Consider the following 16,109-nt stretch of genomic DNA (forward strand, 5'->3'; position numbering starts at 1 on the left):
ATAGCCTTTTGTGAAGATTATTTGTAAGAGTACAGTTTCACAGTGATGTAGTTTACAACATGACTGTGCAAACATCTGCGCTGGCCAAGACGTAGCAAACATAAGCCTGGGTAGGAAAACCTTTGGTCTGCTTTGCTCATGAGCTGGCCTGCTGAGACAACTCTCTGCAGCTGCACAGACCGTCTTCAGCTGCCATCACGGCCTAAGGTTGCCCCTAAACACACATGAAAACATGGCAAGGAGGTGATGGCAACAGTGGGAACATCCCAGAGAACCTAGAGAATACTAGAATGGTTTGGGTTGGAAGGGACCTTAGAGATCATCCAGTCCCAAGCCCCCTGCCCTAGGCAGGGATACCTTCCACTAGCCCAGGTTGCCCAAAGCCCCATCCAGCCTGGCCTTGAACCCTTCCAGGGAGGGGGCAGCCACAGCTTCTCTGGGCAACCTGTGCCAGGGCCTCACCACCCTCACAGGGAACAATTTCTTCCTTAGATCTCATCTAAATCTCCCCTCTTTCAGTTTAAAACCGTTCCCCCTTGTCCTATCCCTCCCCCCTTTCCTGTAGCCTCTTTCAGTCCTGGGAGGCCGCTCTAAGGTCTCCCCGGAGCCTTCTCTTCTCCAGCTGAACCCCCCAACTCTCTCAGCCTGTCCTCACAGGGGGGTGCTCCAGCCCCCCGAGCATCTTCGTGGCCTCCTCTGGCCCCGCTCGAGCAGGTCCGTGTCCTTCTGCTGTTGGTGCCCCCAGAGCTGGACCCAGCACTGCAGGGGGGTCTCATGAGAGTGGAGCAGAGGGGGATAATCCCCCCCCTCGCCCTGCTGCCCACACTGCTCTGGGTGCAGCCCAGCACACGGGTGGCTTTCTGGGCTGCGAGCGCATGTTGCTGGCTCATGTTCAGTTTTCCACCCACCAACCCCCCCAAGTCCTTCTCCTTGGGGCTGCTCTCCATCCTCTCCTTGCCCAGCCTGGATTTGTGCTTGGGATTACCTCGACCCACGGGCAGGACCTTGCCCTTGGCCTTGTTGAACTCCATGAGGTTTGCACATCCCACCTCTCCAGCCTGTCCCGGTCCCTCTGGATGGATCCCTTCCCTCCAGCGTGTCACCGCACCACACAGCTTGGTGCTGTCAGTGAACTTGCTGAGGGTGCCTCAATCCCACTGTCCACGTCTCCAACAAAGACATTCAACAGCGCCGGTCCCAACCCCTGAGGACACCACTCATCACCACTCTCCACTTGGACATGGAGCCATTGACCATAACTCTTTGAGTGCAACCATCCAGCCAATTCCTTATTCCCCGAGTGCTCCATCCATCAAATCCATGCCTCCCCAATTTAGAGACAAGGATGTCATGTGGGACTGTCAAATGCTTTGCACAAGTCCAGGTAGATGACATCAGTTGGTCTTCCCTTATCCACCAACGCTGTAACCCTGTTGTTGAAGGCCACCAGATCTGTCAGGCATGATTTGCTGTTCATGAAGCCATGTTGGCTGTCACCAATCACCTCCTCATTATCCAGTTACCTCACAACCTGTGGATGTATCTCATCAGGTCCCATGGACTTGTGCACCTTCAGGTTCCTTAGATGGTCTCAAACCTGATGATCTCCACGGTGGGCGGTTTTTCATTCTCCCAGTCCCTGCCTTTGCCTTCTGCAACTTGGGCACTGCAGCTGGAGCACTTTCCGGTGAAGACTGAGGCAAAAAAGTTGTTGAGTACCTCAGCCTTCTCCGTGTCCCAGGTAACCAGATCTCCTGTTTCCTTCTGGAGAAGGTCCACATTTTCCTTTTATCACCAACATACTATTGAAGCTTTTCTTGTTGCCCTTGACATCCCCAGCCAGATTTAATTCTATCAGGGCTTTAGCTTTCCTAACCTGATCCCTGACCATTCAGACAATTTTTCTGTGTTCTTCCCAGGCTACCTGTCCTTGCTTCTACCCTCTGTAGGCTTCTGTTTTGTGTCGGAGCTTGTCCAAGAGCTCCTTGTTCATCCATGCAGCCTCCTGGTGTTTTTGCCTGACTTCCTCTTTATCAGAAAGCATCACTCGTGAGCTGGGAGGAGGTGATCCTTGAATATTAACCAGCTTTCTTGGGCCCCTCTTCCCTCCAGGGCTTTATCCCATGGTGCTCTGCCAAGCAGATCCCTGAAGAGGCCAAAGTCTGCTCTCCTGAAGTCCAGGGTAGTGAGTTTGCTGTGCACCCTCCTCACTGCCCTAAGGATCTTGAGCTCCATGGTCCCTGCAGCCAAGGCTGCCCTTGAGCTTCACACTCCCCACCAGCCCCTCCTTGTTGGCGAGAACTACACTGCGGAGGAAACAAAGGAAACCTGGATGCCTCAGGGGGTCTGTAAGTCCAGGCCATGCCCTAGCTGTGATGACAAACATCACTACGCACTGTGAAACTGTGGTGCTCCAGAAGTACGATCCCTCTTACAGGGCACAGGAGGGAGCTGGTGCCCCTACAGACTCATCAGCATTAACGTCTGCATGCCAGTGACAGCCCAGAGTGTTGCCCAGCTGTTCCCTCACCTGGGCATTTGCCCTTGCCTCCATCCATGCTTTGCTTTGGAAGATAGCAAGAGCAGGCTCTCCTCCACACAGCCTTGTGGCACGCAGGGGCAGAGCTCCAGTTTTGCGAGCAGGTATTCTTGCCTGCAAGCACATAAGTGAGGATGATGGCAATAGTCCATCACTAGAAAGAGAAAAACTTTATATTCCTCTTAATAAAGAGAAAAATGAAAGCTGCTGACAGAACTAACATCTTCTGATACATGATTAAGCACATGCTGCGTGTAGTAATTCTGCCCACTTCACAGAGCTATTTGTACTCTCATTTCCAGAGATATGATGTAAATGCTGAAGCAGAGGGGGGAGGAGGACTGTAGGGAGAAGCAGTGCAGCTGCTGACAAAATATTTTGCTTGTCAGCAGCCGTGCAAGCACTCTCATTGCTGCAGGATCATCTCTGGCAGAGGAGCACAGCTCCCTGCGCCAGAGCTAACGCACCCCCAGCTCTTGAGCCGCTGAGTTTCGCGCATCAGGCCCTTGTCAATCAGGTCTGTCGGGCCACGCACGACTTCTCACATGAATGATGAGCTAGAAGATAATCCTAACAATTAAAAACCAGGAACAGAAATAAAACCACACCAACACCACATGCCAAACCTCGGCTCCCCTTTTCCTACTGAGTGTGTAGCCAGACCAGGGCTCATCTCATCTGTCAGCCCCCTGACGGGGAGGCAGTTGTCCAGGCTCCCCTGTCACTCCTGGAGAGAGGCTGACACCTCCAGCCAGGCATTTTAAGCTGGCTTGGCTATGCCCTCGAGGCGCCTCTCTTTCTGCATCGGCTATAAAGGAACCTTGTGTGCGGCTCAGATTTAAGCAATCAGCTTTTAGGTGACCAAAGTTAGGTGAAATTAATCTTCCATGCAATGCTTAGGAGATCCCAGCTGACAAAATTTCTAGTTAGAGCTCAGACGCAATATTCATAAATACATTTTTGACTCACTTGATCATGTCATCCTAGCTGTACAGTTGATAGCAGGTACCTCTAAAGGCTTAGAGAAATCTTTAGTCAGGCTTTATTCTAAATAGTTCACATCCTCTTCAGCAATTTTGGTCCCAAGGTCAGAAATGAGCTATGCTCCAGAGAAACCACCAACATTTAAAAAGCCCCTTATTTCTTTATGCAGAGATGTTAAACTTAATGTGACCAGGTGATAATGCACAAGCACAAAAAATGCCACGAATAAACATTTAAGTATCTGGACTGAATTCAAAGAGGAAAGAGAAAGGAAGCAAATGTTGTAAATAACAGCCAAGCTTACAGGAAAGCACTGTCTCATAGAGAGTAGACTTGAAGATAAGGCCGCCTTCAGTGTTTTTACGTACCAGAGTGAAGGCCACTGCCTCTGGGTGCTTTAATGAACCACTAACCCTTTCAGATTAACTTTACCTGACTTTTTTTTAATTCCCACAAAACCAGACTCTTGAGGGCTCCAAGTGAACTTTAAACTTTTCAAACATTTCCAGGCAGGGAGCAAAAGGCTTCAAGTTCAGCTGAAACTAGTTGTATTTAAACATCACTGTTTCCACTTAGTGTCACCCCCGTGAGCCCCTTCCCCTGCGATACCTATTTTGAACACTCTCGGGGGAGAGTGATCGGGACAGAGGAATTCCAAGTGCCCAGAAGCCATGGGAGCGAGCTCTGCTGCCCGGCAGCCATGCCAGCTGAAGACGACTGTATTGGTTCAAATCCAGACAACTATTTTGAGTTCTTGTGGGAACCAAGCTTGATCCAATAAATATTAGAAGTTATCACAAGAGAACACTCAGGAAAACATACATTTCAGTGCTGACAAGCACAAACTTTTCTCTTTTTTAACTCAAAGCAGCTATGCAAACAGTCACTTCGGCTGTATGTTTTTCTTTTTTTATGCAAACTGTCACTGCAGCCCCTGGTATGAATGCAGTTATGCCAGCTGTAGGGCTCAAGGGCTGGAACAGCAACTTAACATGGTGTTACAAGTTACTACTGACCAGCTGAACCACTATAAGAGTCCATGGGCATCTTTGCAACTGGCAGCAAATGTGAGAAAGTCTGAGCAAGAGTTCAGTTAGGTTTGTGCTCAGTGAAGGACAATCATAACATCACAGAATCATTCAGGTTGGAAAAGACCCTTGCGATCATTGAGTCCAACCATCAGCCCTACTCTACAAAGTTCTCCCCTACCACCATATCCCCCAACATCTCATCTGCTGAGGCTGAACACATGCACAAAAAAGGTTATTAAACAGCTGAAATGTGGTTGCTTGCTTGTACTAGCATAGCTTTTTCCTATTATACAGGACTATACTGCAGTTCAAGGCTCTCTTAAAACTGGAGGAGGTGGGGGATTTGTAACAGCGGTGGTACTGCCACGTGTGTATTTAAAGGAAGCCATCTTGCCCTTTGCTATAGCACCAGTGTGAGGACTCATCAGCACTAGAATAATGTGCTTGTAATTACTTATGATTCATAACAAAAACAAACCAAGCCACAGGATGGCTTTGGCTTGAAATAATCTAAGCCAGCATTTTTCCTACTGCTCAAGGCAGTTCTGCAGAAGCCATAAAATACAGTGTGACTGGGGTGGGGGCAGGTCACATCCCTTTTCCTGCCCATTTTGGTGGAGGAGAGGCTTTCCTGGCCACAGCCCCACCAGGAACACCCCAGGTAAACAACTGACCGGCAGGACTCCTTGCCAAAAGCTGCCCTGGATCCAAGGTCCACATGGGATCAAGACAAGACTAGACAAAACCTTGGAAGAGATTTACTGGGGGCTACTAAGCAGACAGCTTGAAAACTGGTAGAAACCGAGATGGTACAAGAGAAAGGAGCATCATAAATGTCAGCCTTGTTCTTTCTTAGCACCCAAATCATCGTTGGAAACAGCACATTGGGTCAGAGGGACCCTTGTTCTGAACAAGCTCTTATGTTCTTAGGAAAGTTCACCTCCTTCTCATCTTTGGCAGGGCTATAAAAAGATGCCCTGCATTGCTTTGCAGGCTGAAGGAGATTAGCACTTATCCCACACAGGAAAAAAGAAACAGGGGCAGGGTTAGATTTGGGCAGAGAAGAGTAAGCCAGCAGAAGCAGTCTAGGAACTATGGATAAAAAAATGGAATCACAGGAAAAACAGAAAAGGAGACAAGAGAAAAAAAATAATCAGAAAATACCAAGGACTAAGGAGCTGGGCAGGAAATGGCTACAGGGTGGAGCTGTATAAATGTAATGTCTATACAATTTAAGGGTAATATCGGAAGAGAAACAGGCCTTAGTAGGTGGGTGGTAAGGCAGCACTGAGTGACTTCATATTTTAAATATTTAAACATTACAAGGACTTGAAGGTGTACTTTGCTCTTACAAAAGAGATTGTTTAATGCTTTTACTTTCTGAAGGCACAGTCCCTTTCATTCTTTTCTTACCAAATGTAAAAATAAGTAAACACATTTAGTGCTGATATCCCAGGCAGCTCTGCAAGCCAGTAACAAATCAACCTGTGCTAAGTTGACATAGGCCAGTAACCACTCCAGGAGAACTCATTTTCTCAAACAGGGTTTGCACTGTTTTATTAAATTCATTTAAGGCACTTTAGTGCACCTTCTGTGCTTAGGCAAGATAACCGTTTCCTTTCACAGCGACTACCTTTTTTCACACTATTTTAACCTTGAACTACCTCTTTTCTTTTGTGAGTTTGGAGGCTTCACATTCCTCGATGGTTCCCTTTTCATGCAGCATTGCAGCCTTGCCCTTTCTGTGAGAGCTTCAGTATTTGGTCCCAACTGAAGCTGGTCCAAATGGTTGGTACCCATGTCTGACCTAAGTTTGCAGTCACAGAACCCCAACCTAAAACCACATCGGTGTTTCTCAGTCCTCCCTGCCTCCATGTCCATTTGTAGGTGTTTAGGACATATCTCATGATGCTTCCTCCTGAGGCCCTCCACTCTCTCGTGCTGGTGGGAAAGGTTTAGAGGAGTATCAGCTCTCAAATGATTTGGTTCAAGCCCTAGATGACAATTACCAGTTTGAGATACCTTCCATTCTCCTGATCTGGCCAATTTAGCTCAGTTTGCACATGGATGGTGGTAGAAATCAAGTTAGACCTCAGGCTAGAAGCCAAATTTTCTTTATGGGGATGACAGTCTCAGATGTTATTTGGCTATCTGACCGTATAGGTTTTAAAGGCAGTAGCAGATAAGGAACAGACTAAAGAAAGGCCTGCAAGGGGAGGAAAAGAGCTTGAAACTCAGACAAAACAATACAGATGAAGGATTAAGAAATCAGAGAAAATGTAGTTACTGCAGTAGACAAGGAACTGCTGCCTCCAGGGATAATTTTATGGAGGCTGGCAGGGAAAGGCAGCTGCTTGGGGGCCAAGGAAGACATATGAGCTAGCATGATGAGAAAGGGAGGAGAGTTCAGACAGAGTCTCTAATCTCTTTCCATGGGAGAAGTATAAATACACCTGAAGTCTGTTTCAAGTTTTAAACAGAGAGCAATAATGAAGTTTTAATAAAAGCGTTATAGGCATTTCCAGTTATTACAACAAACAAACATACCACCCACACAGAAAATAAATCTCACAGTGCAAGGGGAAAAAAGCACCTCTCTAGAAAGAGTGTACAATCTTTAGAGAAGAGAAGAGAAAGTCTGCTAGACTTGTCCACAGGAAACCCATTATTAAAACTCACTCAGCTCAACCAGTGGTTACTCATGTTCAAGAGAACATTCTTGGAGAGCTAGTACAAAGATTACTCCGTCTCTTCTAAAGATTATCCCGATGCAATTCTTTACACAAAGAAAATCTATTTAGGTTCCAGAACAATCTCAAATCTGCCCCCTTACGTGTATGAATTAGTATTGCAACAGCCCCACTACATGCAACAACAAAACACAGTACGCTCAATGCAGAGAGATAATCACTAACAAATCAAAATGAATGTCAAAAACTGAGTGGGAGATACATTAGTCAGCTGAAATAACGAGCAGCAACACAAAACGTTACATATGTAAACCTGGTTCAGAAAACATGGCTTGATACAATGATAAGGACTATTGCATTGACAAGATTGCGTATCTCAACACTTCACCTATTACAGAGGGCAACTTTCTTTCCCAACTGTTGATACAGCACAAGCTAAAACACCAACTCATTTTACTGATATAAACCACCTTAGGGAAGGGGACGTGACACCAACAGCAGCTGGCAGCCTTCTAGGCAGGCAAGCCAGAGGCCAGGCTGTGTTGCAGTTAATAGACATTTTGCTGAAAGTCAGCACTTCTGCATCGGTCTCGGTCTGTCCTTAACTGCTGAGTTTCAAAGCTGACCCCTCTGTAAAATAGTGTTATAACAAAGTCAGCTGCTCAGGCCCACTGCTTCCACAGATCACTGTACAAAGTGCAAAGTTACCATGAAACTAATGGCAATGTCACTTGTGAAGGACTTTGAGTACAGGCCAGTAATTAGTTCATGCTTTGTAGTGCTCTGGGTGATATTTTCCAACCAGTTTAAGGGACTCAGGAACACAAGTGGCATTAAAAAAAAAAGTTGCCTGTGGGAATTAAACCACTTAGGCTCACTGGAAAACCTTACATCTAGAGGTTTAAACTAAGCCAAGCGCTGTAACTGACTCTTCTCACTGAGCAAGATATGGATGCAGTTACAAAGTCTTAAGACCTTCACGTGTGCGGGGGAGGGAAATCAGCTTAATTGTAACTTTATGCAATAGGCTTTTGTGGTCTCTCTGATGTCAAAGACTAACATAATCTGGGTTCTCAGAAATAAATCTGGAACCACCCAGACAATTTTGCAGAAGAGCTTTTAAGTGAAGACACAGGTGATGAACGCTCCCAGCCCTGCTGCTTGCCTCCTCCAGCCCACCCATGTGATGAGAGCCCAGGGCGTCCAGGACGCCTTCACGTGTGGTTCCCTACTTGCTTTTCTTCCCCCAGGTCACCTTTGAGCTGAGTTTAAATGGTTTAGGAAAAGGACATGGTCAGGGAGTATGTCGTGGAAGAATATTAATTCAGTGTGGGAAAGGAAAAAAAGTCAGCCAGTAGTATTCGAGAAATTATTTCCTTTCATCCTGGGTGGGGAAGCACTATCCCTTTGACTCAGTAAAAATAAATGAATCCTAAATGTAGCCTAACCAGGCAATTTATTGTAAATAATAAGCTGAAAGTCTGAGTGAAAGGAGGAAAAGATCTGTTTCCCAATCCGGTGGTGACACCTAGAGGAAGAGGATTTCATTGCGTGCTTCGCAGCTCCTGAAGGGACAGAAAAAGAAATTATAAAGCTTTGCTTAAGCCAGCATTAGCAGTGGCTCTGGAGTCCCTTATTCCATACTTTGTAGTTCCCTGTGTGTGCTCCAGCACAGGAGAACACAGCGAGAAGAAAGTTCCTGGTGGTAACAGCGCTCCAGAAAGACACGAGAAAAAGATGGAGGAGAAAAGGGAGAAGTGTGAGCCTTTTCCAAATGGCACTGGACAGTCTCTGCCTTCCTAAGAACTCCCCTGCAGCAGCTTCTGCTGCCCAGCCACCCCACACACCGTAGGAAGAGCAAAAGTATTTTGCACAGAAGCATCAGCAGGATGCAAATCATGCTCAGTCACCTCTGGGATCATAGCCCAGGAGTGCCCAGGCCCCCAAAGGCAGGTAAGCTCTTCCCTAATAGACCTTACCTCCATTCCCCAGACTCAAGGACTTGATCTCTGCATGTCTGTCTGGTTGGTTTTTTTTGTTTGTGTTTTTTTTGTTTTTTTTTTTTTTTTTTTTTTTAACTTTTCTCTCTCAACTTTGCACATCATGAATGAACTGTTACACCTCAACCGTGGAGGTGGGGAGAAAAAGACATCAGAGAGTCCAAGCACAAGCCAGCTCCATAGGAAACCAGTCTGCATTATTGTCTGTCCTTGGGACTGCTTGCTAAAACATGCAGGAAACTTTGGCTGAAGTTGTTACTACTCCTCCACATAAGGTGTGGCCCACCTGGATTTGCAATTCTAACTACATTATTGGCTTTTTGCCTTTTTTGTTGTTGTTGAAGACTGCATTTTCGTTGGCTTCACCAAAATAAAGATTAAGAATAAAGGTGAGCAGTGAACCGTCCAAATGGAGCAGGGATGGTGCTTGTAGCACAAAGTCTGTAAGATCGTGACCGCACAGATACACTTTCCACCCCTTTTCTGGGTGTAAAGGCTTCTGTTGCAGAACTTGTTGACAAGGACGGGGAACAAAGAAATCGCCTTGTCCATCTGGGATCCATCCAAACATCTGACAGGTCTGAAATAATCTGTGCCTTTTTCCTCCCTGTTAAGACTACTGGGAGGGCCTCTGTCCTTGCTTTAATTTCTGGGAAGACTTCAAAGTAACCCTGAATAAAATTGCCTGAGGAGGGCAAGACACCAGGAAGTCAAGGTCTGTGATCAAGCCTGCCTTCCTGTCCATTTGCAGGTAAAGTTGAAGGTTTGGTCAGATAATTACTTACAATTATGTCAGCACATTTAATAAGGTATTTCCCCTCTCACCAGGATGTGGTAACTGTGGGACCACCAAGTCTACGGCACCGCAGAGTTAAACAGATTTGCTGGCAACCCATAAGTTCAGGTGCAGAGAAACTGAAGAATTATTTATATTTCTCACAGCAAAAGGATAAGGTACCCTAGCTGAAGCAACGAATCTGCAAATTTTAAACAGTTAAAAGAACAAGGTATATATTTAGGCATGTGAATCCTACATGAAACTCCAGCTGCTTTCCAGGGACTGCCCTGGAGAGTATAAAAGCTGGGAAAAGCAAGGAAGATGTGCAGCTAGGAGGACAAACTTAAAGACCATTTAAAATCCTATTTGGAAGCAAGTCACAAACCTTCACCTGCCATTTTCTCCAGCTCACTGGTATGTTAATAGCATGACATGGTTTAGTTTTGAAGATTAATCTAATTCCTAAGCTCAGGCCTGCAGCCTTTGTGTTCAGGGCTTGTCAGGAGGTGACAAAGTCACGCTTGAATGGGATGCTGCCCATGCGTGGCTGTGAAGACATGCAGAAGGTAAAGCAGCAGTTGTCCACTGAGGACACGCTCCTGCCACATTTACTGAATGCCCAGGTCTCCATGGCATTCCACTGCAGGAAGCATTTTTCCCCATAAAATGCAAAGCAGAAATCCCTCAGTGACAGCCATCCCCATCTCTGGAAGATGGCACATTGGCCAACCCGCTGTAGGACCTGCTCTTGCAAGACAACACTCATTTCAGGAAGACCCTAGGTGATACTACTTGTTTCCAAGCCAAATTCAAATTGAATGATCTATCTAGAGTCTTTTTCAGAAATCAGTGGATTCATTTTCCTAATCTGAAGTATTTTATATTTATATCCAGCTGCTAGTCTTGATTAGCAGATGAAGTAATTCCTGCATTCACTTACATTTGAGTTTTTTAGAAGACCCTTCAATTACAGCAGTAGAAGGCATCAGGGTACCAGCTTCACTGTTATGGACACCCACACTAAATACAAACCCACATTATACAAGAGACACTACCTTCAAGAAAGCTTCGATGCAGACATGAATAAGCATTACTTCTGAGCAGAATTTTGAAATTTAAATAAGAATTCAGTGTATTAAAGAATTAATTAAAGAATTCAGTGTATTTAAATAAGAATTCAGTGTAAACATTCAGATGTTTACATCTTTTAAGTCTCAAAAAGCAGCCAAACATTGCCAGTATAAAAGGAACACAAGTCCTCAAATTCCATTAGCTTCCCTGGGAATTGTCCATGTAGAGCTTAAGCACTGTCTAATCTTCAACTGATTTTCACTGGGGTAAAAGGCTTCTCCATCCTCATTAACTGATTTACCTCAGCAGTCTCAGGATCATCACCAGCTGTTTCCTCCCCACTTATAATTTATTTTTTAGGGAAACTTTCATATAATTGTTTTATTTCTCTCACCCTGTTGCTTCCCAGTGTTTGTTCATCTCTCACTATCATGTTCCTTTCTGGGAAGAGCTCTTCCTTCCGCATATTATTGTCAGGGCTGCCTTATCACTACTTTTCTTTCTCAGGCATTTCAAAACTTTCCCTTAAGTTTCATTGCTGCAGTGGCTTGACACTTACCAGAAACCCCATGTTTCCTGCTGTTTCTTCAGAGCAACACCACAGACGATAGCAGATTTAAAGCCGATGCAGAAATTAAAATATAAAATACACTGGCAGATCTGCCAGGAAAGGAAGAGAAGGGGGAAGGGAAAAAAAATAGAGAGAAGTCAACAAGTAACTTTAACCAACTAATAGCAAAGCTAGAAAACAAGCATGAATGGTAGGGATGAAGTTTTTCCAGTATCCAGAGAGGAAATCCTTGCAGGTCAGCCATGATGGGAAGTTTCCATGGCTGTCAGATTGACTGGCACTTGAAATGAAACCATTGTACAAAGCAGTCTAGGGTAAAATCCTGGAATACTATGGTAAAATCAGTGAATTTACTGGGAATTTCGCCATCTGTTTCAGTGAGATCAAATTTTCACCTACGCATTGCTTTGAATTCATAACAATGTTTTAGAAGAAAGGTGGTGCTGAAACACCCAACAAGAAAAGATTTGCAAGTAAGGAAACCAAATAGTAATGACAGCTTCTCAATACAACCAATGATTGTAAGAAATTGGGTGGTTCTAGGTCCATTCAAGACTTTTAGCTAAGATCTAAACTGTCTTTCACCAGCACGCCTCCCTCATTTATGTACTTTCAGTCATAAGCTCCCAAACTGTGCTTGCTTACTACCACAGACAGCAATATCCACTACAACTGCCAAAAGATACCCTTTTCATAGTTATCACCTCATACAATATATAAATATATTTTAAAATTGGTTACCCCCAACTGTCTTTCTCCAAGCCTCCAAAGATGAGCCCCTATTTCGGAATCCTTCATTGATAAAATCATGCTAATAAGTTTTTTAGTTAGTGCCTGTTCATTATCTTCCTACAGAAAGATTCACAGGTTAATCTGCAGCCACTGGACATGCACACTAAAATTTTCTGAACCATTTCTCCATACTTCTATTATGTGTGAATCTAGACAACCGCTTATCATATTTCCATGTCCTAGATCAGCAAAGACTGAGTAAATCTTTCTTTTCAGGCAATAGAAGTTTACCTACAGCTTACCCTGAGTGCTTTTAAAAAAGATACTGATAACACAAAAGCCCTAATATTTTAGTAAGTTAAATTCAAGAAGAAAGTCACTCTTCCAAGTACATGAGGAAGGCAAAGTAGTATTTTGCATTTCTCTTGTGGTATTGTATTAAAAGAAACTTGTGTGAAGTGGAAGACAGCTTGGCAGATTTATTACTTCATAAGAGCTGAAGGGGACTTCAGTGCATGCCATCTGCTTTGACACTTCTGAAAAATGGTCTAAGGCATTTGCTCACATCCTTCCACATGTAAACGGTTCCTGAAAATCGAGTCCAGAAGAAGAAACATTTTCAAATCCTGATGGGTTGGGTTTTACTTGGCATAACTTTGGCAAGACAAAGAGCTGCCCAGAAAATGGAAACCAAAAGAAATTACGCAAAAGTTTCCTAATACAAGAGAAACGGAAAGCCTTGACATCTGGTATGATGTCAAATGTGGGTACTGAGCATTTTGCTCAGTAGGAATAAGAACAATGTGAATACTTAAAGTACGCAGCTCTGACATTTGGAAAGCTTGATCCAACGGTGGAAGTTGAAGACATCCCACAAGTTCTCTTGGTGAAAGAGCAGCACAGTCTCATTCTTCTCCCAGAGTTGCAAATGCACCTTCCTCAGCCTGTACAAGCTTCTCCTCTCTTCCTACCCCTTTATTTTCTCCATAGCCTTCCCTTTCACAAAGATACCTGGGCCTAGCCCTGCAGAGGGCTGCCACAGCACTGTTGCTTTCTCAAACCTACTCACATTTCCAACCCTCCTTTGCACAATATCACACATTAGAGCCTGTCCACATGACAGGCAATTATGCAGGTTAACAACAATTTTGCCCCTACTTGACATGCCCAGTGCTCTATTAAAACTCAGTCAAATACCAGCTCTGTGGAGAAGCAGATGAGCTTTGAGGCTGTCAGTTTTCCTCACCCCCTTCAGTAATTTGCTTAGTTAAGTTTATCAGAAGTAATTCTCCCTCCTTACATATTGACTACTGCCAGCCTTAGAGTGCTTGGAGATGTCTCTAGCAAGCTCAAGAGCAGCATGAGGCTTGTTGGCTACCACCTGGAAACCTGTGTGTGAGAATGAATGGCAGGTGATTTAATAATCAGAAGCCTTATACAGGTCTACCTGGGCAGGAAAAGATTTTTGGAAGCAGTCTTTACATTTTTCATATCTTTGTTTTCAAAAAGAAAACAAAAACTTGTCAAGAAACTAATTTTCCCATTCTTTTCAATCTGAGCTCTTGAAAACACTGGCAGCAAAGCTGAGAGTTTAAACCCTTTCAAAGGGTTGACAAGCAATGGGAGCTGGTGGAATATTTTAATTTCAACAGTTTCAAGGCTTCTGTGTGAAGCTAGGGCAGTCAGGGAAGCAGTTGCACCTTAGTCTGTGCTGTTTTTACATCCACATGGCATGACGGAAAGCACCAAAGCACCAGGATGCTGCTCTGAAGCGCTCTCTCCACATTCCCAGACAGTTAAGAGCTCAAGTTCTTACAACTCCTCTTTATCCAGTAGAGGTGTGAGTACAAGGTCAGTTATGTTTCTGGAGCTGAGGAGAGGATTAAGTAAATAAAACCAGGTCTTTTCTCCTTCACAACTCAAACTTTTCTTTCACCCATAGGCAGTTCTCATCTAAGCTCATTAGACCTGAGGACTAATGTGGTAGCAGCACACACGATAAACCTAGGCTGCCTCTCTGGCAGTGGAATACAAGTCAAGAGGCACGATAACTTTGGTATAACTTGGGCTTCACACTTAAGCATATATCAAAATCTTGTTCTGACAAAAATAAGTGTTTGTTGGGAATAGATGCAGCCTTTCCTGACAGCTAAACTCTGCTGCCTGTTTGGATATGCCTGATGTAACACTTCCCCTGACTTTAGCAAGTATGTAGGACAACAGTACAACTTCTTTGGCAAACCTCTCCAAAAATAATTTCCTAATCCTCCATATTAGCAACATTATTCTTCTCTGCACCCTCCAGCCCCACATGTATTTGCCTTCACACCACATGTCTTTGCTTTCATTTTAAGGCTCCTCGCAGGACATCCACTGATATCCTCAAAAAAGCCTGTGCCCACCACCTTTGCTTAGAAGAAAGGCTGCTAACTTTCTGCTCTTCTTGATTAGATGAACTCTGGTATTTCCCAGTGTAGTCTCAGACTACCTACCCTCTACAGTATCTAACAATCATTCTTCCATTCCTTCCAAATTCTCCTGTTCTTGTGCTCCCTTGCCTGCCTTTACCTGTTGTCTCTTGCATTACAGATGCAAGATCTGGTCCTTTGAGAAAGACCAACTTTATGGTGTTTCAGTTTCCTCTGATCACACAGGATATAGTCAAGACATGCAGAGTCTCCTCCTAAAATGAAGATAACCGAGGTAGATGCCTGGATAGTCTCTCACTTGCATGACTTCAGTAAAATGAATCTCCTCACTTGGAGTCAGATCAGCAGGACTCTAAGGATTAGCTGCTTTTTCTTGGCCTTTCCCTGCAAAAGCAGCAAGGCCCATTTCATAAAGCTCTTCTTCACATGCTAATCTTTGAGATCAACAGTGCCGTTGATTTTTATCTCTTCTCTTTGCACAGCAGATTCCAGGAGATCAGCGATCATAACCAGCAGCTGTTAAACTTGTTCAAGGGATCTGGAAATATGTGTAGTCTGTAGTGACAGGGCACAAAGCAGACATTTTGTAGGCTCTGTTGCACTGTTGCTTGCAATTGCAGGAAACACCTCTATGCTCTATTCCCATCCAAGTAGGAGATTTAGGCATCAATATAATTTGTGATTTTGGAAAGAATATTTTGACACTCCACCTCACCAGGAGAGCGATACCAATCTCTGCTGCAAGTGCAGTTAAGTGCTTTGGTTTTTTTCTTAAGAACTACTGCAGCTACTCACAAGTAAAACATGGGGGAGAGTGAGGTCTTCTCCCCATCACACCGAACCATGTCATTGCTGTGGGCTTATCCCAACCTCTGCTTGATACCTAGGTCAGAAGCAAGCCCAGTCAGAAGAGACAGCTAGAGTTAAGAACATCCCTAACTGTAGAAAAGATACTTTCAGCACACACAAAGATGACTTCACTGGGTGCAAAAGCACTGAAGGGCTCATGTTTACAGGAGAGATGCTATCCTTATCTTTTGACTCACAGGACTGAAGTTAGCTAGGCTCAGCAGTAATATCCTGTCTTCATCTGCTGCAAGTTACTTATCTGAAGGGAGCATTCTGCAAGGCATCTGTGATCAGCTTGCCCTGAAAATATTAATTGAAGCCGTAATAGCTAGGCTCAAGCAACTGAATGTTGAGAATAATGATTTGTGAGTGAAGATAATTATTTGGTAAGTGTAGCATGACTTCTGTTTTACAAGACAATAACAAGCAGGCTAT

The 16,109-nt window shown here is 44.4% G+C and overlaps 1 protein-coding gene across 2 annotated transcripts in view; it reads right to left on the reverse strand.

Moving 5' to 3' along the window:
- The window catches only part of NET1 (neuroepithelial cell transforming 1), a 56,446-nt gene that overhangs the window by 32,962 nt on the left and 7,375 nt on the right, over positions 1 to 16,109 (reverse strand). The window contains exon 1 of one of the 2 annotated variants that reach the window (XM_074869669.1): positions 2,531 to 2,557. The exons of the other annotated variant lie outside the window; for it this stretch is intronic. Coding sequence (XP_074725770.1) covers positions 2,531 to 2,538 — 8 coding nt within the window. The 5' untranslated portion in view covers positions 2,539 to 2,557. Of the gene's footprint in view, positions 1 to 2,530; positions 2,558 to 16,109 lie in introns of those variants that run through there. 2 annotated transcript variants of the gene reach the window in all.

Source organism: Strix uralensis, chromosome 5 (assembly GCF_047716275.1).
Source record: "Strix uralensis isolate ZFMK-TIS-50842 chromosome 5, bStrUra1, whole genome shotgun sequence".
NCBI classification, from domain to species: domain Eukaryota; kingdom Metazoa; phylum Chordata; class Aves; order Strigiformes; family Strigidae; genus Strix; species Strix uralensis.